Genomic DNA, 26,818 nt, shown 5'->3' on the forward strand with positions numbered 1-26,818 from the left:
AAGAGTAGTGACTGGCGTATTGTGACGAGTCAGTTGTTCGGCCACCATTGACCAATTGGTGAGAGATCTGGAGAATGTGGTGGCCAGGGCAGCGGTCGAACATTTTCTGTATCCAGAAAGGCCCGTACAGGACCTACAACATGCGGTCGTGCATTATCCCGGGTTTTCCCCTGATCTCCCGGTTGTCCTGGGTCGTATACACCCTGTACTACTTTCCTTTCCTGTTCCACGCGCAAACAGAACGAGGGAAAAACGATTATCTGTATGCGTTTCTTTGTATGGGTCCCAATTTCTCTCATCTATCTTCGTGGTCCTACGCGACATGTACGTTGGTGGCATTAGAATCGTTCTGCAGTCGGTCTCAAATGCCGGTTATCTAAATTTCATCAACAATGCTTCATGAAAAGGACGTCGTCTTCCTTCCATGGATTAGCATTTGAGTTCACGAAACATCTTCGTAATACTTGCGTACTGATCGAACCTACTGGTGACAAATCTAGCAGTACGCCTCTGAATTGATGGGATATCTTTGTTTAATACGACCTGGTGGGGATCCAAAACACTCGAGCAGCACTCAAGAATGCGTCATACTAATGTTCTATATGCCGTGTCCTTTATAGATGAGCTACACTTTCCAAAACTCTTCCAGTAAAACTAAACTGACCATTCGCCTTCGCTACTACCAAATTGACGATATCGTTCCATTTCATTTGGCTTTGCAACATTATGCCTAGGTGTTTAATCGATGTGATCATGACAAGTAGCACAATACTAATGTTGTATTCTAAAATTATAGATTTTTTTCCCACTCACCCACATTAACTTATTGTCACCTTCTCATACAGCGCACCGTAGCCAGCAAACAGCCTCAGAGTGCTGCGCACTCTGTCCGTCAGATCACTTATGTATGTCGAGAATAAGAGCGCTCCTTTCACACATCCCTGGGGCACTCCTGACGATACTCTTGTTCCTGATGAACACACGTCGTCGAGGGCAACACGCAGTGGCGGATTTAAAAATTTTGCGCCTCTAGGCACACCATATTATATGCCCCCCCCCTCCCGAAAAAAAGTTTTAAATAATAAATATTACCCGATCACTTTACACTTACCGTTTTGGGTGGGAGGGCTGTGAGCGTTTCCGTACTCTGCTATTCGTTGTTCTGAAGGGCGCGTCAGCGGTCTAGTCGCGCTCAATCAAAATGTAATACGGCTCCTGAACTGTACTTGGTTTACGGCAGCAGATAAAACAAACTTAAAACTGCATTGTGTTAACACATTCTTATGTCGAAAGACAAAAGAAACGAACACAAGGAAAATAACTTTTCTTTTATGGCCTAAAATTTCGGCAGAGCGTGTAGGAGACAACGGATTTTTGGGGTCAGCTGAAGAACGGGATACAACCGTCGACTTTGACAAATGGCGTCGCTTGTCGTACTCACGATTTATTCGTATGGAGGTGCAGCAGGGATCGACTCTGGCGCTTAATTAAACGAGGAACGTGGTTTGTGAAATCGAAGCTGACCTCCAACAAGTGATATCCTTAACATTGTGTTCGAAATATGAATGCACGTGCTATATGTCTACCATTTTCTCTCTACTGCATTCCTTTGTTTATGAACACTCGTCTTTGGTGTTAAATCTGTGTAATAAATCATCTCTGGCAAACAGACGAACAAACACAGGACTGGATTTGCTATTACTAATTTTACAGACTAGTGTGGAAAAATCAAATTTGTTCCATAATCTAATAGTTAGAATAATTTAATTTCATTGTCGCCTGTTTCTTTGTTGTCAGTGAACAGTAGAACCACATTCGCCGGCTGGAATTCGTCTCGTAAAGAAAACGGGACAGTCCTTTTTTTGGCTTCTGTTTAACGCGTCGCCGGAATTTTAGATGAGATACAAATATGTTCTAAATATTCTTGACACTGTCTTTCTAATTTAAAAAGCAAATAATTTTTGCAATTTCTTGTAGTGACGTGTGCTGGATCGACTCTTATCCCACTTATTGTTATAACATTTAAGCGATTTCTATGGGCAGAGAAGACAGACTACAAAATTTAAGTGTCTACACGCAAATGCACCTTTTATTCAAACAGAAAATAAAAATAACATTTGCTCGAAGAAAAAAAGCTTAGTTAAGAAATTTAATATAAAATTTGCAATGCCACGTACTATTCGATTGCACGGAGTGGGAACTTTGCTATGGTGCAGACTGCAGCACAACAAATGAGACAAACTAAAGTTGGATTTTTCTTCTTTTTTCCCCAAAAAAGTGACTAAGTATATAAATTAATAAAATTTTTAAACTGCTGTGAAGTGTATTTCACACATTATTAGATACTCTGCTAATGTTTTTTTTGTATAAACATGTGTTCAACATGTTTTGTTAAACGGGTGTCATTAAATCAAAGCTCAGATATTGAAGACCACAGAGCTTTCACATTAATTACAGTAATGGAGGGCTAACTTGATACTTCCCCGTAGTTTCTACAAGAAATTTAAGTAGAGTAGGGTTTTACATACTGAGGCCCACACAAGTTACAGTATTTAAGAAACTGCCGACTAGTTTATCACAGCTATTCAGAGGTCCCCGTATTTTCACGGGGAAAACGTGGTAGGGTTAAATAGAAGCTGACAACATTCTCGGAATAATAACGTTTCAAATACTGTATTGTAGATTGCCGTCCTGACAGTTTACTTCAAAATATTTTGAACAATCGTGAAGATGATACCAGACAGAAACCCAGTGATAAATTTCCATTCAGCCACCAAGTAAACTGTATATTTTCAAGCTTATATTGTCGAATTTCGCTGTTAAGGCTTATTTAAACTAGCAAGTTGTTTAACAATATTAAAAATTTTTGTCGTTTGTAAGCGCAGTTATTGTAAAACGTAAAAAGTTAAAATGAGTGCAGAGCAAAAAATTCCGTCTCCCTTAAGGTGTCGCTCCTAGGCCCGTGCCTAGTGGGGCTGTATGTAAATCCGCCACTGGCAATATGCTGGGTTTTGTTACTTAAGAAGTCTTCGAGCCACTCACATATCTGGGAACCTAATTCGTCTGCTCGGGCTTCCGTCAACAGTCTGCAGTGTGACATCCTGGCAAACACTTTCCGGAAATCTAAAGAGTATGGAAACTGCCTGTTACCCTTGATCCATGGTTCGCAGGATGTCATTCGAAAAAAAAAGGCCAAACTGAGTTTCGCACGAGCGATGCTTTCTAAATCCATGCTGGTTTGTGGACAGGACCTTTTCTGTTTCAAAGAAATTCATTACAACCGAGCTCAGAATGTGTTAAAGAATTTTGAAGCAAACCGATTGTTAAGGATGTTGGTCTTGTGCGTCCATTCTTTTACCTTTTTTACACGTGGGACCTACCTGTGCTTTTTTCCAATCGCCTGAGACTTCGCTATAATCGCAGGCTAAGTAAGGAGCCACTGCTGCAGAGTACTCTCTGTAAAACCGAACTGGGATTGCATCTGGACCCGACGATTTATTCTTTTTCAATTCTTCTGGTTGCTTTTCTACGCCAGGTTGGCTATTTATATGTACTCCTTGCGGGAGACTATGCGACAGTCAAACGACGGTATGTTTTTACGTCCTCCTGCGAGAATGATTTCATGAACGTGAAATTTAAAACTTCAGCTTTCTTTTGCTGTCTTCTGTTACCATCGCTGACAAGTCGACGAGTGACTGTATAGAAGCCTTCGCCCCGCTTATTGATTTTACGTGTCACCAGAATTTTCTCTGGCTCTCGGCAAGATCTTTTGCTAAGGTATGACGGTGGATGCTGTTGTATGATCCTCGCATCGATCTTCTTATGGACGCACGAATTTCTGTTATCCATTGCCTGTCGACGTTTGAGCGTCCTCTTTTTAAATCGATAGTGTAACAACCTCAGCATTTTCCGAGTTTTGTTATTAAACCACAATGGGTCTTTTCCATTGTTGAACCCATTATTCGGTGCATACTCCAGCGCACGATTTACATTTTATACTTTGCCCATGCGTCCTTTATACTGGAACTAAATGTGCCCATTCATTGTCTAAGCGGGATGCTAATAACTGCTTTTTGTAGCATAATACTCTGTTACCCTTCGTAATGGATTTATTAACTTCCGTAACCATCATCGCTATGATGACATAATGCTCACTAACCACTGTATCTCTATTGTCACTGTCGACAAGGTCAGGTCTCTTCGTAGCTACAAGGTTTAAAATATTTCCATTGCGTGTGGGTTGTCTAACGACTTGTTCCAAGCAGGTTTCGGAAAACGTGTTCAAAAGCACTTCGCAAGACTGCCTATCCGTTAAGTCTTATAATGAATCCATTGTAGTCCCAGTCTACACTCGGTAGAGCAAAGTCGCCTCCGACTAATATTGCATGATCTCGGGATTTCCGGGTTACTGAGGGTAGACTTTCTTTAAATGCTTCTACAACTGTTATGGCTGAATCGGATGGCCGTTAAAAACATCCGATAACTTAAATTCACCTAGGCCTGTTACTCGTCTCCACATAACTTCAAAGTCAGACTCAGTTTCGACCTCGATAGAAATACTATTTCTGTCGACAAGCCGGCCGAAGTGGCCGTGCGGTTAAAGGCGCTGCAGTCTGGAACCGCAAGACCGCTACGGTCGCAGGTTCGAATCCTGCCTCGGGCATGGATGTTTGTGATGTCCTTAGGTTAGTTAGGTTTAACTAGTTCTAAGTTCTAGGGGACTAATGACCTCAGCAGTTGAGTCCCATAGTGCTCAGAGCCATTTCTGTCGACAACATTGAATATTCCCTCTCCTATGGCGTCTAATCGGAGCTTTTGTTTCGGCTTTCTGGCAGCTCTCAGTTCCGAGGATAATTTGAGCGCGACATTTTCCTCGAGGGCAGCAAATTAAGGAGCTTTGCAACGAGTACTTGGACAATTTACGTCAAACTTTTGACAGTCAAGGTGTCTACTTTGAACGCGATCTGATTTTGCGCTCTGCACGTTGAATGGCGAGCGTTCATCACAGGACCTCAAACTATCGCCAGTTACACTTCCCATGTGCTCTGCTGCCAGAGTAGCCTCTTCCTTTGTGTAGTGCACCCCTGAAGTTTTAAGCGGTGTTCTACCACTGTCCAACCCATAGCGCAGGACCATAAAACTGCATCCATGACTGTCACAGAATCGACGGAGCTTCTGGTTGAGACTGTCCACTCAATTGCAAAAAAGAGGGCCCGTATCGACTCTGGATAAGTTATGCCAAATATCTTCTGTGTATCTGCTACTGCTTCCTTAATATACCAGTCGGATAACGAGGGGTTGTCATAACGTTTTAATTATCACCTCGAAAATATAAAGTTAAATAATTAATTTTTGTTAGTTTGCTGGTGCACGTCAGTAGTCTAGCTACTCACTGAAAATCCTGTCACAGTACCGCTAGAGGCCCGAATTGTCGCAGCGCACTGATAAAGTGAAGTAAATCTGCGTTTCAAAGAAAACAACGCAACAACTCACGATGAGTTGGGGAAGTTGTACGGCAACAGCACGCCACCATATGGCACAGTGGTTAGGCGGGGCAGACGCTTCCAGTGTGGACAGGAAGAGTGACTGACGAAAAAGGAAGTGGAGTACCATATCTCTGCGAGTAATATAGAACTGCAAGAGAACTGGAGGCATTTATGCTCCCAAGTCCATCACTATCGAGACGATAAAGGAAAAAATGAAAATTTGTCATGGATCAGTTTTCAACACCTTGCGTGACGGAAGTCACCGCTCGCTGGACTCCATGACTGATCATATCCATTCAAAAAACCTTTCGGATTGAGGCAAGGCCGTAGTTACTGGAATTCCAGTACCTGCGCTAGCAGCTATGCCAGGCCTGTCGGAATGAGATGCGCCTGAGTCAAAGCAGCAAAGGGAGCTCACCACCACCGAGAAAGCCGGCCTCTGTGGCCGAGCGGTTCTAGGCGCTTCAGTCCAGAACCGCGCTGCTGCTACGGTCGCAGGTTCGAATCCTGCCTCGGGCATGGATGTTTGTGACGTCCTTAGGTTACTTAGGTTTAAGTAGTTCTAAGTCTAGGGGACTGATGACCTGAGCTGTTAAGTCCCATAGTGCTTAGAGCTATTTGAACCATTTTTGAACCACCGAGAAAGACGAACACACTATTTTTTCGGGTTTGCCACGGTGTGGGCTAAAACATTCGACGACAGAAAAAACGACACGCCATAAAGGAATCCTCCGAATGGGCGGAAATCGGTAGATGTCATGTACGTTTGCAGACAAATACATGATTACAATTTTACAAAAACTGAATAATTTATTCAAGAGAAAGAGCTTCAGAAGTTGAGCAAGTCAATAACGCCTTCGTCCACCTCTTGCCCTCATGAAAGCAGTTATTCGGCTTGGCACTGATTAACAGAGTTGTTGATTGTTCTCCTGAAGGGTAGCGTGCCAGATTTTGTCCTGTTGTCCCATTAGATGGTCAAAATACCGAGCTGTTTGGAAGGCCCTCCCCAAAATGCTGCAAAAATTCTCGATTGGGGAAAGATCTGGCTGGCCAAGGTGGGGCTTGGCAAGTACGAAGACAAGCATAAGAAACTCTCGTCGTGTGCGGGTGATCATTACCTTTTTGAAATGTAAGTCCAGTATGGCGTGCTACGAAGGGCAACAAAACGGGGCATAGAATATTGTCAACGTCTTCGGCCTGAAATCTCATAGACTGGAGTAGAATTGTCTCCAGTTATGAGGCCCGCTTCAAACAGAGCCCCGATGGCCAGCGAAGGAGATGCCCTGGACAGCGGTGGAGTTCCAACCTAATTGTCGCCCACCGTACGCCCGGCAACCACGAGTAATGGTTTGGGGTGTCATTTCATTTCATTTCACAGCACCAGCTTTTTGGTTGTCATATGCGGCACCCTTAGAACACAGCTGTAAGTCAACGATGTTCTAGGACCCGTTCTCTTGCCATTCATGTCAAGCCATCCTGGTGTTACATTTGAGCAAGATAATGCCCGACCACACAGGGCTTCAGTTTCTATTGCTTGTCTTCGTGCTTGCCAAACCCTACCTTGCCCAGCAAGGTCGCCGGATCTCTCCGCATTTGAGAACGTTTGGAGCATGATGGGCAGAGCCCTCCACCTCCAACCAGCTCCGGATTTTGGCGATCTAACGCGTCAGTTGGACAGAATTTGGCACGATGTCACTCAGGAGGACATCCAGCAGCTCCATCAATCAATGCCAAGCCGAATAACTTCTCGCGTAAGGGCCAGAGGTGGGCCAACGCGTTATTGACTTGCTCAACTGGTGAAATAATCCGGTTTCTCTGAAACTGTAATAATTTTTTTGTCTGTACATGTACGTCAAATTTACAGATTTCCATTCCATTCGGATAATTTTTTCGTGGTGCGTCGTTTTTTCGTCTTTGAATGTAGATCATACTCATAAGGATGAAACTGTTCAGAAGCATAATAAACGAAATCCCCTGACGTGGTTCTGGGAGGCTGCGAATCCGAAGTGAAGCGGGAACCTGTCCAATGAGCTATTTTTGCCCTACTGCAACACCCCATTGTGCACAGTTCACAGTCACGCACGCTGCTTCTTTGATTTGTCGATTTTTGCTCTCTCCGTATTCTCTTGACATGGACCCAGTGAGTTCTCCCTCTTCCCCGGATGAAGAAACCACTGCGTTACAGGCATTTCCAAAATGATTTTCAGGTGGATCGTTTCCCGCACGGCGAAAATCCCTCCAAGTCTTCCATGGGGAAAAATGTGTCACATTGACTGGTGAATACGTAGGGATCTCACACTGTCGCCAACCTTTCATGATCGCAGCTCGATTGTATCGAGATGTTAATTAAAACGTGATGACTGCCCCTCAAAAAACAACAGTTGTCTTTGACGTTAACATTGTGTTCTCTCCATGTTTCCAACCTAACTGCTCTATTATTAAATTTAGATAACGAGAAGATAACTGGTAGGTGTGTTTTTACTCATTTGAGATAGCATAATACGAGTCTCCGCAGGCTTAAGCTTGAAGCTGTTTACTATGGATCTGCTGTAAGTGACAGTTATCATATGGCTATATCTTTTGTGGCTGAGTGCGTGCACCTAATTACTCTGCTCGAACCTTAAAGCAAATTTTACAATTTTGCGCAGTGTTCTACAGCCCTTCGATGGCCATTTATAAAGTTTTTAAAATATTTCATTTATTGGCACAATTACAATGATTAATGGATATGTCTGTATCCCCGTAGGTCGTCTGTATATTGCAATGACTACGACTTTTCCCTGTATTTTATACAACTGTATAGCTGCTGTTTCAAAATGATTTTCCACTCTCAGCGATTCAGCTTCACACCTTCCTTTGTACCTGATACTTGATTTAGTAAAGATACATACACCTCCGCTTTTCGCATTTTCTCTACAATACTGACTTGTCAACTTATATGGATGAATATTAATGATATTGTACTATTCATTGCTACCTCAAATTCTAGTGATTTATTTCTAACGCATTGAATATTTAGGCTTAAAATCTGCAGGTACGAACTGGTTATAGCTTTATTTACGTTTTTTTTTTGCTGTTATATTCGTTCCAATGTCCTCGTGAGGTACCAAAAGTCCTTGTGAAGGACAGGTTTCCTGCATCTCTCGGGACGAACCTGTACATTGGGCTGGGGTGAATTGCTTGTTGCTGCTATTGGTGCTGTTGCTAATGTGCTTAATACTGCCATTTCTGTTGTTGTCGGTGATGATGTTTCTGACACTTCCAGTGTTGGTTCTTCCACTGCTGCTGTGCTTTCTTGTGAACTTGGAATCTTCGCGTTTTTCTTGTTTACATCTAAAATAATATTTGGATGATGAGGAACTGTAGTTATTGTCGTTCAAATCGCTGTCCACTGTTCATTCTGTAAACACTTTGTCTTTTTTTTACATGCTTTGCTGGTGCTGATAATAGTTCTAATGCTTTTACCTCTTTTTGAAGTGCTTTCGTTATGGAGTCTGGCGATGCGATTATCATTTTGCTTTTTAATTTTATTTCCTTGGTTATCAGCACTCGCTGTTTGATTTCTGTAGACGTCGTTTGCGCCTCCCAGAAGTACAACCAAGTCTTTATCGTGCAGATTTTTTACCTTTGCAGATGCAGTATTTTTTTTAATTTCGCCAAGTGGGAGTCCCGATTTCACTATACTACACGAGTGTGTTTTAGTTGTTATTCCACGACCATGGCAGTCTGAAAGCATAACAGTTTGCTGTTTTTGAAGTTCACTGTGTGGGAATCGTTTTGTATTGTTTTACTAAAACTTCGGCACAATTTTTGATCGGCTCATTTACATTGACCTCATTCACGCTTGTTTTCGTCAATAAATTTTCTTTTCCTACCTTATTCACAGTGGTGTTCTGCTTTTCCCATCGTTCATGCGAACTCTATGTTGCATTTTCACTATCGTAGGTTGAAAGTACTTGAAATGTGTTTTCGTGCACAAAGCTTGCCTTACTTTCACAGGTTTCCCGATTTTGCACTTAGGTCTTGCTGTTACTGCCCTTCTCATTTGACAACTTTTCCGTAACGGACGAATTATGTCGCGCAAGTTTTAGCATGTTCAGCTCACTATTTTCTTGTTGTATTTTCGAAATATCCGTTTTCAAACGACCGATTGTGAACTGTAAGCTCGTATGTATGTGGATGTAGATGTAGGTGAAGCAACTGTATTTTTAAGAAGATTTTACTATGCTCAACTGGAGCATACGAAAGCATAAATCAGATACAATACTTGAATGGAAGTTAATTGTTAACACGAGGTACATAATTCGTGTACGAGACCACACAGACTAGTCCCAATCACATAAGTTTGTTCAAGGAAATATGACGATTGACCGAATGAATAGTTCGCTTCAACTATAAGGCATTGTCTCATCTTGCCCATTGCAGTTACTGACCTGTTTCACGTAAGTCACGCTTCTGCAAATTAAATGTCGATGACGGATGAGGCCTCCAGTCAAATCGAGCAAATTCAGCTGCAGTCAGACACGAATTGGGGCAGATAGTTGATGACGGCCTTCAGTGGAATATGAAGATGAAATTAAGAAGAGAAAAGAGTGACGCCGATGTTCCACAAGAAGTAGTTAGGCTGATAAAAGAAATGCAACGGACTTCTAACACTGCTACGAGCGTTTAATACTGATTACGTAACTGTTAATGGCAAAGTTGCTGCGCAGACGTCCGTTAGAAGGTGCGGCCCACGCTTCACATCCGCCGTCGGGAATTTGTACGAATGTAACTGCTTGTAGCTGGAACAGCGCAGTTGTCGCAGGTCGTAACACGGGCGCTCAGCTGTCTTGGACTGTGGTTCAAGGCACTGACGATAAGGTGCGCCGTTCAGATAAAATGTTACGTTTCCCGAAGACTATTAGGAGACCGTTCCATTCTCGTTCCTTTCTCTGACACTATTACCAAATTCAGGAATTCCTTTTATTTGTTGCTAGCAACCGTCCGTCAGTTTGTAAACAGAACGATATAAGTTTGAGCTGGAATGGTATCTTGACGGTTCTTACATCGTACAGAACCTCCTATGGTAAAAGGATGTACAGTCGCGATCAAACTGTCCAGTGTTGCTATTTGCCTGATGACAAGTGACTGAAATGTGAGAACATATACAAGATGAATCTCAAGAAACACAAGCACCGTATTTGTGTTCGCTAATGTTGCGAGGCCAGATCAGTCAGTCAACCAAACTGTTGTTCGTGCAGCTGTTGAAAAGGCTGCTGCCTCTCTTCAGCAACCACAGATATACCTCCTTTGTGGCTGTACCTAAGATAACATTCTGCGTATTATTCTCGAGGCACGCAAGCACCCCACCTCGTCAAGGCTCAAGGTTCATGGGGCGTACATGATTATAGCGTAGTTTCAAGGAAATTAATCAAATCGAAATAACTACGACAATAGTTAACACAAGATTAATATCCAGAATATGTTGGCAGTTGAGAGAATCCCAAGAACAAAACATAATGTCTTGGTTCGACACCGAATCAGCCACATAAGACCTGCATATAACACAACTTATCCACTGAGGGTGTGAGAGGAATGGTACCGAACTTTTCACATATTTCAGCCAGGTATTGATATGTCATATACGTCAAAGATTACCAAATAAAATTTATTTCTTTGCTCGGCATCTCACAACATAATATACCTACACACAGTGATGCGCCAAAAGTATTATGACCATTGTACATGAAGCGATAACGGAAGTGAATAAGCTGAGTAGAGGCAAATGAGAAATCATTCAAGCAACGATACGGATTGCAAACAGGCAAATCGACTGACATACACTATATGATCAATTGTATCTGGACACCTATTGGTGTCCAACCTATTAATAACGGTACAGTCAATTTCTGAAGCTTGTTAAGGGGTAAATAACTGAATTTATTTCTTTTACACACGATTACAGAACACATTTTTAATTATTACAAATTTTAATTCTACATTGGCCATTTTTAGAATCCATATGTCATAAACCATATATGGATTCTACAGATGGCCAGTATTAGATGGAAGCTGTCATGATTAACAACATTTTATTTTGTTGAATATAAAAGATATAAAAACATGCGCATAATATATGTCAGTGACTTTTCACTACATTTAGAATGATTATTTTTTTTCCAATAGTACTAAGTTCTGGAGAATTTTGCCAATTTATCCTGATAGTTATGACGATGCTTCTCGTAGAGAGAGCGGAAATGTTAGGCAGAAATATGGGGTGTGTCCAGCCTTTGCCTTTATAATGGCTCATATCAATTGGAGACACTTTCAATGAGGTAAGATGTCAGAATGTCTGTGGAGGAATGGCAGCCCATCCCCCCCCAAGGTTCAAACACTAGAGAAGTTAGTGATGTTGGATGCTGGGTTCTGGAGTGACGTCAAAAGTTTTGCCTGATAAATACTGCTTTATTACATGGTGCATTGTCATGCTGATACGAACGATCATTATTTCCAAACCATTCCTCTACTGTACACAGTACTCAATGCTGTAAAATGTTTTCATGTCCTTCCACATTTGGCGTTTTCTTAAGCGCAATAGGGAGACCACACCACAACCATGGAAAACACCCTATACCATAGTAGGACCACCTCCTCTGTATTAATGTACTTCACTGTTAGTACTTCACATGATGGCAGGTAGCGTTCTCTAGACATTCGCCAAAACCAAAACCTTCCATCAGATTACCACAGAGTATAGCGTGATTCATTACTCCAAATTACTTGTTTCCATTAATCCACTCTCAAATGACATCGTTGTTTGCACTGCATGAAATGTCACTTGGCATTGACTACTGAAATGTGTGGAAATGAGGAGTTGCCCGATGATTGTACCCCACTCTTTTAAATTCATTACACATAGGCATTGTGCAAGATGTACCACTGTTAGCGCTTTTGAACTCACAAATGATTCCTTTGGCTGACTTTATGAGGTTTTTTTTTTTTCAAGCACTCATCACAATGCTTGACAATCCTTATCCACAAGTGCATGAGGTCTCTCTTATCTTTGCTTAGATGTGGTTGTTCCTTTGCATTAGCCCTTCACCACTGCATTACCAACAGTCAACATGGGCAGCTTTAGGAGGATTGAAATGTTCCTAATGGATTTATTAGTCAGGTGACATCCAATGACTGGTCCACATTCAAAGTCACTGAGCTCTCCTGACCACCCCAATCTGCTGTTACGGCTCCTCTACTGACTGACAATACAGTCCATGTCTCATGACATCTAGCGGTCAATTATGGATTGTACTGAGCTGTCCGGATACCTTTGGTCAGATAGTGAAAGCGACTTCAATAGGAGGCAGATTGTTACAGACCAGTGCTTGTGTACGAGTATGTTTGTGTCCTACTGTCGTGGACATATGTGGAAAGTGGTTGCCACACAGTGAAACTATGAATAGACGACAAGTTGCAGGTGTCTACGCCTCATCACAGAATGATAGGTGGCAGTCTGTGGCCGACTTGATGACAGAGTATGAAGTTGGTGCAGTCACGAGTGTCCTGGAGCGCACCATTCAGCACACATTGTTGAAGACATGGCTCTGCAGCATATGACCCCATAGATGTTCTCATGTTGACGCAAAGACATCGTCAGTTTCTATCTGAGTGGATCACGTTTCTTGTTACAACATATTGATAGTCATGTCAGGATACTATACCATCCAGGCAAATGGCTGGCCTGAACGCAGGCCAGTGGGGGCAGCATTATACTATGGAGGCATTAATTTGCGATTCCTTGTGACCCCGATAGTAATAGAATGCACCGTGACAGCCGTAGTCTGTGTGGACATTATTGCAGACTAAATGCACCCTTTCATGCTTGGTGTCCTCTCTGATGGTGATGGCATCTTCCAGCAGGATAGCTCTCCATCTAACAAGGCCAGAATCATGCTACTTTGTGTTGCAGACAACAAAACTGAACTCACATTGATGTCTTGGCCACCAAATTTGCCAGGTCTGAACCCTATTGAAGATATCTGGTGGTGCCAGTTTGAGAACATTTTTCCATACAAGTGACTTACTATCTGACAGCCCCCCCCCCCCACCCATTTCACATTTTCCCTATATCCTCTTGCCCATGTTAGTTTACACTATTGACTGTGAAACACACTGGGTAAAAACCTCTCACTGGGGTGTGGGTGGGCAACAGGCAGTCTGCGGCCGGATCTGGCTAGCAATTAGTTTGAATCTGGACTGCAGAAGAAATTCATGTGAGAGAGTGAGACACTCACATTGTACTCCACCCATGACACATTTTTGCATATTCACCATTTGGCACGTTAAAGGAACAAACCCTGCCTATGTGACCTGCCATTAAAAGCATTTTTGGTCAAATATTTTTTTTAAGAAAAAGCTTGCTAACAGTGTTTTTGAGTGTTAACACACTAAATTTCAAAAGCACCAATGACCTACCTGTGGTCAAAAAACACTAAGTCACCCCTAACCACTGGTAGACTGGAACTGCCCATCTCATTGCTATATTTTGTTTTTCTGTCCTTTGTTGTATTAATATTACTAAATAATCTTTGAGCATTAAGGATGTATTAGAAGATTGCAATTTTGAAACTGAAGGTAGTATGCTCTGAATTAGCTGAAACCAGTTGCTTTTATAAGCATTTTTTCCCATGATGCCTGGCATCCCATGTTGTGTCTACACTTACTTACGTGTCATGAACAGTGTCTCTTTACTATCAGTGCTACAGAAACTTTTAAGAGAGCTATTGTAAAATGTTGTATGCACAGAAACAATGTTCAAATGTCATATGCACATAAACAATGTTCACATCCCAAAATAAATGTAAACATCTGAAGACTGTGTGGATATTAATATACTCTTGAAAACATGAGTTTCGAGGCATAATTTGTTGTTTGATGTGTTGGGATGGAGGTGTCATTCATATTTGTGAGTTACTGCATAAACATTAACTTTAAGGGCTATGAATGCTGCTGTCATGTCACATGATGAGCCGGGCTATGAGTGCTGCTGTCATGTCACATGATGAACCGACCGTGTAAACTAAGTTGACACTTGACATGGCGGCTGATGGGAGTGGCTGTATATGAATAATGCCTTTACAGTCTCCCAACAGTCACTGTGCCGAGTGTCATCTTAGTTTGCAAGTTTGGTATGTGGCTCAGGCCAGCAGGTCACCATACATTGCCCAAGCCTGCACTAGGGCATCCCTGGCAGCCCTCTCTGCTTAGTGCCCAGGCAGTGGCTAGTTTTGCCTGGCTCTTAAACCAGCCCTGTATCTGGGACAATATCAGGTGCCAGTTCCACACTCACAAATCACCAGCCTGAAACTTATGGAAACTGTGTGGCCTACGTATAGATATCTGTTTCACATACCTCCGGAAACCTTCCAAGGGCTTATCAAATCCATGCTACCCAGAATTGCAGCCTTATTGTGTTCCAATGGTTTATCACTGTGCTGTTAAGCAGGTGGTAATAATGTTTTGGCTTAACAATATAAATTTTATATATGAGCTGCAATGTAATACAGGTTACGTTGGTATTGCAACATATTGGTGTAGCATTGGCACTAAATGTTTTCTTATCTTGTTCTCAAACGACTATGCCAACAATACTGTGCACGAATACACCATGAAATGTAGCAAGGGGATTCTCAAATATAAGATCACGGAGTCAGATACTTTTTAACCTTCATTTACATTTTACCCCCTTGAACTGATATGATATCTTACAATAGCCTCATTTGCATGTATTTGGTGTAGCAATATTATCACAGGCAAACCTTTGTGTTAAGAGTTAAAATGTGGTACTGTCAGTCAGTAAATCAGTCAATTGGTGGCATTTCAGTACTGTGTTAGGACAGTAGCTTAATGCATTTATTGTAAATTTACGTGGAAATGTTTATTAAATTAACTTATCTATCAACCAGATTGTGCTGAACTTATGATTGTGAAATCATGAAGGTATCATGTGAAGAATGATTGTTGAACCGATGGAAGAATGAACTAACTGTGAAAAGGTGTGTGTACTAGTGCACCTCAAACTTTTTATTGGCAATCCTTTTGTTTAAGCACATTAATTAACAACCCTCCAAAACACTGCTGTAAACATAAATGTTTACAGACAGCATACAAAATAACTGATAACCTAGTTTCTACATGTATTTTTCTGCATGAACAATATCCTAACAACCCTCTTTACTGAAACTCTAATAGAGTAAATTCTTAACAAGCCCTTTTGTTATGACCATCACATAACACATTATTGAAAGGCTGTGGAAACTCCATGTGACCTTGTTGAATCCCAACAATGGTGAGCATAGTCTTGAAATCATACAAGATATCTGCTCCATAAAAAATGAAGTGTTTTGGTAATGTTCCACTGTAATACAACTTATAATGATATTGATACTCCAAGCTACTTCTCTTTTCTTTCTCAGAGCAACAATATCAGAATAGTTTTGGCTGAATAGTGCAGTTACTCTCTGTCCTCATTGTTATTTGACTACAGGACGTTTCTTGGTCTCCGTAAAATATCCAGCTCCATATTCATCAATAACATGTGCAGATAACTCTGAAGAGTAGAGAAGAATACATTCTTATTTCATTTTTAAATGTTCTTTCCATTTTCTTTGAAGTGTGATACAGAGTGGAGAACATTTTAGAAGCAACAAATTCACAAATTATCTCTTATTCCATGACTGTGAGGACTGAAGCCTGCTAGTCATGTTTCATGCGACCAGTGCTTTTTCAACCCATGACAACTGCCACATAAAACACCACTTTGTTTGAGATGAGTCTGTATGTTCAGATTACGCATGTTTTTAGCTACTGTGTTATTGTTGGTACTAGATCCAGATGGGTCCTCTAATACATGGGTGTGATTTGTGCTCTCCTGTAATCACTAAGGAAAGTTTTCTGCTTAAGACATATTTGAGAAGGCTTGTGAGTGATATGCTCTAGATGAGGCAACTTTATGTTTTTCATACATGCTTCCGACTGCTAAGTTTTACATTAAATGATTCCACATCACTGAACGTTCTGCTTCTGATCGGACAGGGCAGAATATAATGTATGATTAAATAAATAAGTGGATAATCATCTTAACTCACATACAAAGCCTTCCTAGCTTATGGAAACAGATTATTTCTTCAGGAGAGAAAAAAGGAAGTAGTTGAGGTAGGTTGTAGAGGGGACAGGTCATCTAGTTCGTAGGTGCAAATAGACTATCTTTGTGCAGTGGGTTCTGAATGAACTCACAGTCTCAAACCTCTTCCAACTATTTCTTCTGTCCTCCCTTACAGAAGAAACCTGCAGCTCTGAAAACTAAGAGTGGTTTTACTTTTTTTTATTTTTTATGTTGCTGCTGGATGTTTTGTGCATCCGAAAGCTTAGTACTGCCCAGGTACTCTCTGCCTCTTTCTCTTTGCAAATGGAACAAGTTTTTGTTTGAGATTTTCCCTTTTTATACAATTAACTCATCATGTGGATGAAGTGGATGAATATTTTGTTATTTTAATGAAGTACAATGAGTGTACAGGCAGTTTTATTTATATTCTTTACTGTCACTTGCTGTTTTGTTGACTGTTTTACTATAAAAATAAAATGAGGTTATACCACATAAAAATCCATTTTGCAGGTAGCATAGAGAAACCAACTCGTAGCAACTTGAAGAAGGTTGCCGCTCAGCTGCATCGATCACTGGCACAAAAAGGAATTGCTTTCCTTGTCAATCATGGTATTTCAAACAATAGGGTGAGTTAAACTCCATTAACAGCAACTTGTTAAATTTGTTATCACATTTTAAGCTCAAGCATAGAAGTGCTGTATGTATTGACACTTTGTAGTTACATTCAATAATTTTTTTGTATCTGAAAATGCTCTTTTGGGTGACCAGTTATATGATTCAGTTTACAGAGCAACTTCAGTTATTTTAGAAAATTTATGAGGTGTTCCACATCTGATAACTTTTTCATGAAAAAAAGATTAATTTGTGGGAGATGTAAAATGGACATTTAAAGAGTTCTGAATTGTAGAACACTCATGACAAAATGGCATGTTAACAAGAGTGTACAGTGTTTCCATGTACACTTGCTACTAGTCATAACTCCTCCGGATGGGACCTCCAGGCCAGCAATGCCATACAATCATTTCATTTCATTTTGTCAGTATCTATTACATGTTCTTCCTTTCTTCAAAATTTTAAAAGTGATTGTGATTTACTATGTTTATCTGTGGTGCATGGCAGAGCTCGAATCCAGTTTGTGAAAGTAATTTCATTCTAGGGGCCGGGGGGTAGCTGAAACTCCCCTGCTGGGCACACCCATGGGAATTTAGGAGGAAGACACACACACACACACACACACACACACACACACACACACACACACACACACCTGTCAAAGCAGCCATGTCAGATACCATCTCAACTGCAATTGCTGCACAGCATTTTTTGTGGGCATGATCACCAACCAGCTGTCCACCAGAATGAATGGCCACCACAAAACTGTGGCCAAGAACAATGTTGAGCATCGAGTTGCACAACACACTAAATGCTTGAGTTCAGTGGCTCCTTCACAACCCACTCCATCTGGTACATTTGAAATTTGTCACGAACATATAGCCTTCCTGCCATCACCATCATTTCTAAACTATGTAGATGGGAACTGTGCTTGCAACATGTCTTCACTCCCATAATACTCCTGGCTTCAGTCTCTGCTCAACCACTGTCCAATAACTTCCATCTGACAGGTTCTCCTTTCTCTGTCCTGTGTACCTCTCCGGTCCAGGCTTCCACATCATCTTCATTGTGCACTGTATCTCACCAGCTTCAATACTTGTGTGTCACATTGCTAGCCCATACACTCGCTACCCCCTCCCTCCTGCATTTCTAGCCCCGTGCATCTGCTGCTTCCCTCTGAGCTGGTAGCTACCCATCCCAAACTTATTCTCCTGCTTCCTGTCCTTTTGTCCCTCTATGTTCCCTACCTCTCAACCAACACAACCCCACCTCACTTCTCTTGCTGAACTGCAATCTGATGGTGGTGGTGATGGTGGTGTGTGTGTGTGTGTGTGTGTGTGTGTGTGTGTGTGTGTGACTGTGTGTGTGTGTGTATTTGTACTGTAGCTTGTCAAACAGTTTCTTCCGAAAGCTAGAAAAGTTTTCATTACCTTTGTCTCTGCCTGTTGACGAGTCAGCACTTCTGCTATTTAGTGAGTGGTCACCTTTTACACTCTGTTTGAAGTTTGCTTACTGTAGAATTACTTAATCTTTCTTTCAAGGTATAGAGAGAGAGGGGAAGGGGGGAGGGGGTGAGAGGGAGAGAGAGCACAGTTTCAAAGGAAATGCATATACATGTTATTTTTCTAGAATTTTTCACTCTCATTTAATAAAAGTAAAATAAACCCTAGTTAAATAAATAAATAAGTAAACCCTAGCACTGAAGTAAATACCACTCTGTTTTACTAAATGTTGTCCTACTAGAGACAGATGTCTTCTGACCTGTGAACTCTCATGCCTAGCCACTTGCAATGGAATATATAGTTTAACAGTGAATGTGAACTATCGGGTACATTCGAAATTTGTCACAAACATATAGCATTGTCAGTGATGCTTACATGCCAGGATAAAAAGAATCGTATGAATGTGTACCATGGATCAAATCCTAAAGCTTTGTAGGTATCTGTTTGACATTTAGTCTCTGCAGCATCAGATCATGATCAGCTTATAACTGCTCTTGAAATAACTTTTAGGAGGATGTTCATAAATTTTACAAAAAAAAGGATGAAATTTAAGCTTTACACAGGAACATACATAGCACACTCCAACCCTGAAATGAGTTGTCAATAGTGTGTGATGCCGGTTCTAATAATGTGGGACAGTAAATTCTTAAAAGCCAACTTTTCTATCATTTTTTCCTTTCTAAAGAGTGATTGAAATATGTTAGTATTATGTCCACAGTAAATTTTTGTGAAATGTATTAAAATACTCTCTAATTTACAGCTGGAAGCAGCATATTCAGCAATGGATCGATTCTGTGACCTACCAAGAAATACGAGGGAGCTCTACTTGAGACATCCACCTAGCAACCATGGATATGTACCTCCAGGAGTTGAAAGGTAAATTTTAAGTTGACAGCTACCCAGATATTGAGAAAGGCTGTGCCTTGGAACATCTAGGCATGTCTTGAAATCGTTGCCGCCAGAAAATAGTGGTGAAAGAAGAATCTTTCTTATTCCAAAGGAAACAAAAATGTTTCCCTGATGAGGCCAGTGCTTCAATACTTATGAGAAGATAGACAGCACAGTTCCATGACCCATCAACATTATTAACAATACAGAAAGACAATAAATTCAACATTGAGAAAAATTGAAAAAGGAGTCCCTTAGGACCCAATCCTTGGTTCAGTGCTGTTCATAGTTTAATGTATTGCTCTGCCATTTATTAGTAAGTAATAGGGCAAAACTAGTAATGTTTGCTGATAACAGAAATATCTTCAACAAATACCCGGTCTCCATAATGCAGGAAACAACTTACCAACTGCAGAGTGAATAACTTGGACATTACCTTCTAACACTTTCCAGATTGGAATTATTCAGCCATGTTCGCAAACATCAAAAATGGAAACGTTTCAACTTTTTCAATTGTTCCTACCTATGTTTCTATTACCAGCAAGGCAAAATTGCGAGTATTTGTTTTAGAAGTTGCTGATTTTACTTGCGTATCAATTGTAAAATCAAGGCCAATTTAATTTTAAGAAAATGTCATTGAAAGCAGCTGAAAAATGTTTGAAAAGTACATAAATGCATTTTCCAGAATGAATCTTTAACTGTGCAGCGGAGTGCCTGCTGTTGTAAAATTTCCTTGTAGCTTAAAGCTATATGCGGGACTGGGACTTGAACCTGGAACTTTATGTTGGAGAACTGTGAAGTTTGGATGGTAGGTGAGAGGCACTGGTGGAAATAAGACTGTTTGGGTGGGCCTAAAGTTGTGCTTGGATATCACAGTCAGTAAAGCTTTGCCTGCAAATTTCAAACTTCCAGGTTGGTGTAAAAGTCTGGCACACAGTTGTAATCTGTTAGGAAGTTTCAAAACATACAAAGTCCACTGCAGAGTGAGAAATTGAGTCTGGAAACAGTCTCAAAGGATGACTTCTTCTAGAAGTACTAGTCCTGCAAGGTATGCCAGAGTACTTCCATGAAATTTGGATGGTATGAGGGAGGTAGGGGCTACTGGGAGAAAATGGGCTGTGAGGTTAGGTCTTGAGTTGTACCTGGATAGCCCAGTTGGTAGGAGCAGCAAGGTTCTGAATTCAAGTCATGGTCTGGTGCATGGCTTTAGTCTGCCAAGAAGTTCTGGTACGCAATTTGACTAAATATGGGAACTGCAATAAAACAAAGGTATGCTTTGTTGTTGAAAACAGGTACGTAGGTCACAGTCATCATGCACTGATCAGATAGCTATGGAGCAACACCACTTTCTCCAAGGTGATGTGTTAAAACACACATCCTCCCACTGAGATGACTGATATCATGACAATTCCATCAGGAAAACAAACGAATATTCTTCCCAACTGACAACAAACTTTTTACATTTATACTGTGAATATGGGCAACACTTCTGTCTCTTAAGTTGTCCTCTTCTGATTCCATAAATCAAAACCATAAATATCTCTACTTGTCAGACATGAAGTATTCTTTTACAATATTTATTTTATTAGTTCCTTAAACATCACATGCTAATGCAGTCAGTTATGCTTGTATGTGGATTATCCACATAAAGCGATGTCAATTTATTCTTGCACTGCATTTGTCATTGAATGACTTTGGTCAAATGTGCATAAGTGTCGTTATAAACTGCTCATTCCGTCTCTACAAAAGTCTGTATCAACCCAAACATAATGCTTACCTGAGTGCAAAAGGTATAAAAATCCCCAGTAGAAATTTCATAGCAAACAAGTTTACTTTTCACTGTGCAAAATTTATACAAAATGCTACAAAATATGTGAAGTTATATTTGTGTACTATGCCTACAAAAGGCATGGTTTAAGTTCCAGTTTCTCTTTATTGTAGGTCTGGTATTTTACGATATTTGCATACTATGCCTACATAAGGCATGGTTTAAGTTCCAGTTTCTCTTTATTGTAGTTCTGGTATTTTACCAAACATTTCCAGGATACATGACAGCATATCCATAGGTATATGATATTTTATTTGTCTGTGACACATGCATCCACCGTGAGGAGTCACATACTTTACAATTAGCAACTCTTCATTGCTCAGCTTACTATATTTATACACTTGCTGCTCTCTTACCTCAGAACCAGCTGACAAACTCAGATACCTGTGTAAATACTAGAAAATGGACTCCAAGCTCAGATAAGGTAACCTGTTTTGCAACTTTGGTGTAAGCCTCAACATAAAGGTATTTTGCATCTGTAAGAAACATCAACAGGTCTTCCTGTAGAAAGATCCTCCCTGAATAACCCTTGATTTACACAGTGTTAGTCATCCAACTCATGGTACAAATGAACATCTAATCATCCACTAATTAATGCACAAGTATACATTATTCTGTCTCTCAAAGTACACTTTGGAGGTAATTTATTCCTTTTGCACCTAGAACCTGTGCCTGATTTCTGAGTTTAAACATTGACTGCCCAAATGTACACCTCTGTACATAACTATCAGTTACCATGCCGTTTTGTTACAAGTTTACTATGATGCTGCGGCTTCAGATGCTGCTATTTACGTCACATCAGGATCTAAAGCTGGCTTTTAGCTCATCAACTTCCATACCTATGAATAGTACATGCCCATCTCTCTTCCCACATTCAAGGAAGCATCACTAAGAGCCATAGTCAGCTCATAATCTGCTCACTGAGTTTACATACAGTGTGTTTCACAATTCATGTTATCCACTTAGATTGTAGAGGGAACTTAGTAGATCAAGTTTTATGTAGGAACCCATGTCTGGAAATGTCATCCAACTACAGAGTGTCAAAGTTATAGGTCATGGTGCCTGTAAATGTATCTATATAGAGGGTGATTCCGTGATGATGTTATAGACTTTCAAGGATGATGGAAAAGGATAAAGGTATCAATTTGAGCTAAGCGTTGCTGTACCAGAAATGAATTATAAGTGAAAACCATTCTGATACTTCTGACAGTGGACTACACATACCGGTACTGTTGTTACTAAGAATGTGGAGTATGCAACTTTCAGAGGTAGCTAGGATGAAAACAAGAAAAAGTCTCTAGTAAATATGAGCTTTAAAATGCATATCTTAAGAGCTATGAGCATTTGTTCAATAGAGGAGATGTGTTTCACACTTGCAAAGATGAACAAGAGCTATTTTCTCCTCAGCTATACATCTTAGAGCCCATGTTTACTTGATGTTTTCTCTTGTCTTGGCCAATACTACCACCTCTGAAAGTTGCGTATCCTAAATTCTTAGAAACAGCAGTACTGGTACGTGTATTCCACTGTCAGAGCTATCAGAATGATTTTCGTTGTAACTTTCAACTCGTTCATTTCTATTGAATAAGGTGGCAGGGTGGTTAGCACACTGGACTCACATTCAGGAGGATGATGACTCAAACTCACGTCCAGCCAGCTTGATTTAGCTTTCCGTGATTTTCCTAAATTGCTTCAGGCAAATGCTGGAATAGTTCCTTTGAAAGGGTGCAGCCAATTTCCTTCCCCATCCATTGCTAATCTGAGCTTGTGCTCCATCTCTAATGACCTTGTTGTCAACAGGATGTTAAACACTAATCTCCTCCTTTTTTGTTTCTAAACCAGGGACCCTTGCCTCAAATTGATACACTTATTGGCCTCCATCACCTTGAAAATTTGTAACATCATCAGGGAATCACCCGTATATACATACATTTACAGGTGCCAGCACCTATAACTTTGATGCGATGTAGCATGGTTGGATGATGTTTCTAGACATGGGTTCCTATGTAAAACTTGACCTTCTAAGTCTCTCTACAACCTCTAGAAGTGTGTAAAATGAATTGTGAAACATCATGTATAATGTATTGAATGTAGGATAATTAATCTATTGAATGTAAATTACACTCAACTGGGTTCCTTAAATATTTATCAGTACTGCCATTTTTTGCACCCTGGGTGACATTTACCTTAAAACACATCTTATTCTGTACATAACAAAATGTTTTATTGTGCTATATGTACTATGTTTTAAAAATTATTTTGAAGTTGAGTTGTCTGCCATCTCCAAAAATTACAGGGCTTTTGCCTCTGTTGCCTTGTTGGGGATGATGCGGGGAAGGTTCATAATATTTATTAATGAAATATGTAGGAAACTTGTTCTGTGACATGTCTGAACAGTAGTTAATAGCACTGGAATAAAGATTGCTGTTGATATTGCTTAATGTACATTTCTAGGTATCATGATAAGAAATAACTGTGAGGGAATATTATTTTAAACCACTCGACTTTTAGGGACACTCTTGTTAGTGTTGGGTGGTCATAATGGTCCAGATAGCCCTTCCATTCTTTTTAAAAAATAGTTATAATAGAATACTCAAAGGGAAAATAGGTCCAGAGAACAGGATTGCAGGAATGTATGAAACTTCTATACAAAAATTGAAATGATAAGTAATATAGCAGCTATCTCAGAACCCAGCAGGCATAAGTCTGACTAGTCTGCACAGATTGCAGTCTCTTCTGAGGACTACAACACTTAATTATCATTCCTGTGTGCCTATACATCAAAAACAACAACCAAGGCGCTATCCTGGGTACCTCCCTTGCCACATACAACTCAAGCTGCTTAATATGTGAATGAGGTCACCAACCCTTCACTTCAGAGATGCCTTTCCATCTTCTTTTATCTTTACTGAAATAGTGGACATCAATATTTGTTAAAACAGACAATTTAAACAAAAATTGTAGATGAACTTGACACCTTCCTTCTCATCAATAATACCTTTCTGCATGTTAATAATAATTAATTTATACTTAATCTTATAAAACTATCAGTACCTATTAAAATGCAAATATTAGTTCCTTCAACCTTGAAAACACCACACATTATACAACAACAGGAATCCAACCAATCACTTAGAAATTGCTTTCAAAAATCAGTCAAATAAATGTCCCGCCAACGCAACTGTATGAGTGCATCAAAAGCAGATAATCTCTCCCAGATAGGCTTATTGGCAATGTCTCCAACTTGCAAGTGTAGAACTGTGGTTTCAGCTGCATCAGAATCTCTCATTTGTTCTAAAACATTTAACTGGACTTCAGAGTCTGAGGTCTGCGTATGCACTTTCAAAAATTCCTGGTCCATTTCATCTTTAATCTGCACCACGAAATTAATTAGTTCTCTGAATTGCTAATTAGCTTCATTTCTTACTAAATCATATTGTTTAGTTATCTCAGTAAGTAACTTTTCCTTTAAAGTGGATAGTATCATTTGTAATTTAGATATTTTGCTATTGCTCTCGTTTTTCTCTTTACGAGATTTGGTAATGTGTCACTCAAACTTGGCATTTGCTGTATCTACTTTAGTACTTAACTCTGCATTGAGGTATCTAATCTAATACCTAGCTCAGCATTTAGCTTAGTACCTAGTTCAATATTTGTGGTATCTATTGCAGTACTTAGTTCAGTTCTTAGCTTAGATCAGTACTTAAATCAGCCTGTAAGTTAGTGCTGAATTGCGCATTCCAACCACTCTGGTATTGTTGCCTCACAGCCTCTTGTCATGACTGCCATACAATTACAAAGAAAATAAAATTATACTTGTAGCCCTTCATAGATGCAGTTGTCAATCTTCGACTCTTGGACTTGCATAATCTTCTTTAATGTAATGGCCATTGAGAAGTTAAATGATATCTTCTTGAATACCAAACTTGACTTAAAAGTTCTTAGTTCCAATGCATCCAGATAATTTGCAACCTACATCTTAATTTTGGCTGTTGATCTTATTGCTAAGAGCAACATCAATCTATTTCTGTACAACTCTCTTTCAATTTTTTTTATTTTCTTCAAAATTGATGGTTAATTTATTTGTGTTATTAACATGTCCTCACTTTTCTAGCACAGAAGTATTCTGATACACCACTTAGGGTGCCAGAATGAAATGGTCCATGTTTTGTTTGGTATACCATTTGTGAAATAAATTTTCAGTTCCCGTTGTTAATTTATTCTGGCTGAGTATATTTCAGTTCACCACCAGGAGAAATCATATTCTAACAAATGACATTGGTTTCTTCTCTGGTAAGTATGCATATACATTGATCAGCCAGAGCATGACGACCTTCCTTATAGCTGGTATGTCCACCTTTGGCACAGGTAACAGCAGTAATGCATCAAGGCATGGAAGCAGTAAGGCCTTGGTAGATTACTGGAGAGAGTTGGTACCACATCTGCACACACAAGTCACCAAATTACTGAAAATTCTGGGGTGGGGAGTGATGAGGTCTGAGGCCACATACAGTCACATCCTAGATGCGTTCAATTGGGTTCAGAACTGACAAGCTGATGACCAGCATATAAACTGGACCTCACCATTGTGTTCCTTGAACCACTCCATCACATGCATCGCCTTGTGACATGGTGCATTATATTGTTGAAAAATGCCACTACCATCAGGAAACATGATTGTCATGAAGGGGTGTATGTTGTATGCAACTAATGTCTGATACTCCTTGGCCATCATGATGCCTTGCATGGGCTCCATTGGACCCATGGATGCCCACACAAATGTTCCCCAGAGCATAATGAAGCCCCACCGCTTGTCTCTGTCTCACAGCACAGATGTCAAGGAGCTGTTCTCCTGGAAGACGACAGATTTGTGCCACCCTATCGGCATGGTGAAGAAGGTACTGGGGTTCATCAGACCTTGTAATAGTCTGCCATTATGTCAACATCCAGTGCCAGTGGCCACGTGCCCATTTCAGTCATAGGTGCCGATGTCATGGTGTTAACATTGGCTAATGCATGGGTTGTCAGCTGCAGAGGGCTGTCGTTAGGTGTGTTCGGTGCACTGTGTGTTCAGACATGCTTGTACTCTTCTCAGCATTACAGTCTGATGCTAGTTCCACCACAGTTCACCATTTGTCTTTTTTACCATTCTGCTCAACCTACAAATTCCGACATCTGTAACGAGGGGTGGCTGCCCAACCCCATGACATATGGATGTGGTCTTACCTTGGTTTCGCCACATGTTCCAGGCACTGGCCACAGTACTCCTCGAAGACCTGATAAGTTGTGCAGTTTCTGAAAAGGCCACGCTGAGCCTCTGGGCCATCACAACCTGCTCTTGGTCGAACTCAGATAGATC

General features: G+C 40.5%; 1 protein-coding gene across 3 annotated transcripts in view; it reads left to right on the forward strand.

Annotated features, from left to right (window-relative positions):
* Positions 1-26,818, forward strand: part of LOC124602490 (2-oxoglutarate-dependent dioxygenase htyE-like) — a 185,273-nt gene that overhangs the window by 89,306 nt on the left and 69,149 nt on the right. For 2 of the 3 annotated variants that reach the window (XM_047136324.1, XM_047136325.1), the window contains exons 2-3: positions 17,140-17,255; positions 19,504-19,619. In XM_047136324.1, coding sequence (XP_046992280.1) covers positions 17,140-17,255; positions 19,504-19,619 — 232 coding nt within the window. The remainder of the gene's footprint in view (positions 1-17,139; positions 17,256-19,503; positions 19,620-26,818) is intronic. The other variant, XM_047136326.1, reaches the window with a different exon arrangement.

Source organism: Schistocerca americana, chromosome 1, assembly GCF_021461395.2.
Source record: "Schistocerca americana isolate TAMUIC-IGC-003095 chromosome 1, iqSchAmer2.1, whole genome shotgun sequence".
Taxonomy (NCBI): Eukaryota; Metazoa; Arthropoda; class Insecta; order Orthoptera; family Acrididae; genus Schistocerca; species Schistocerca americana.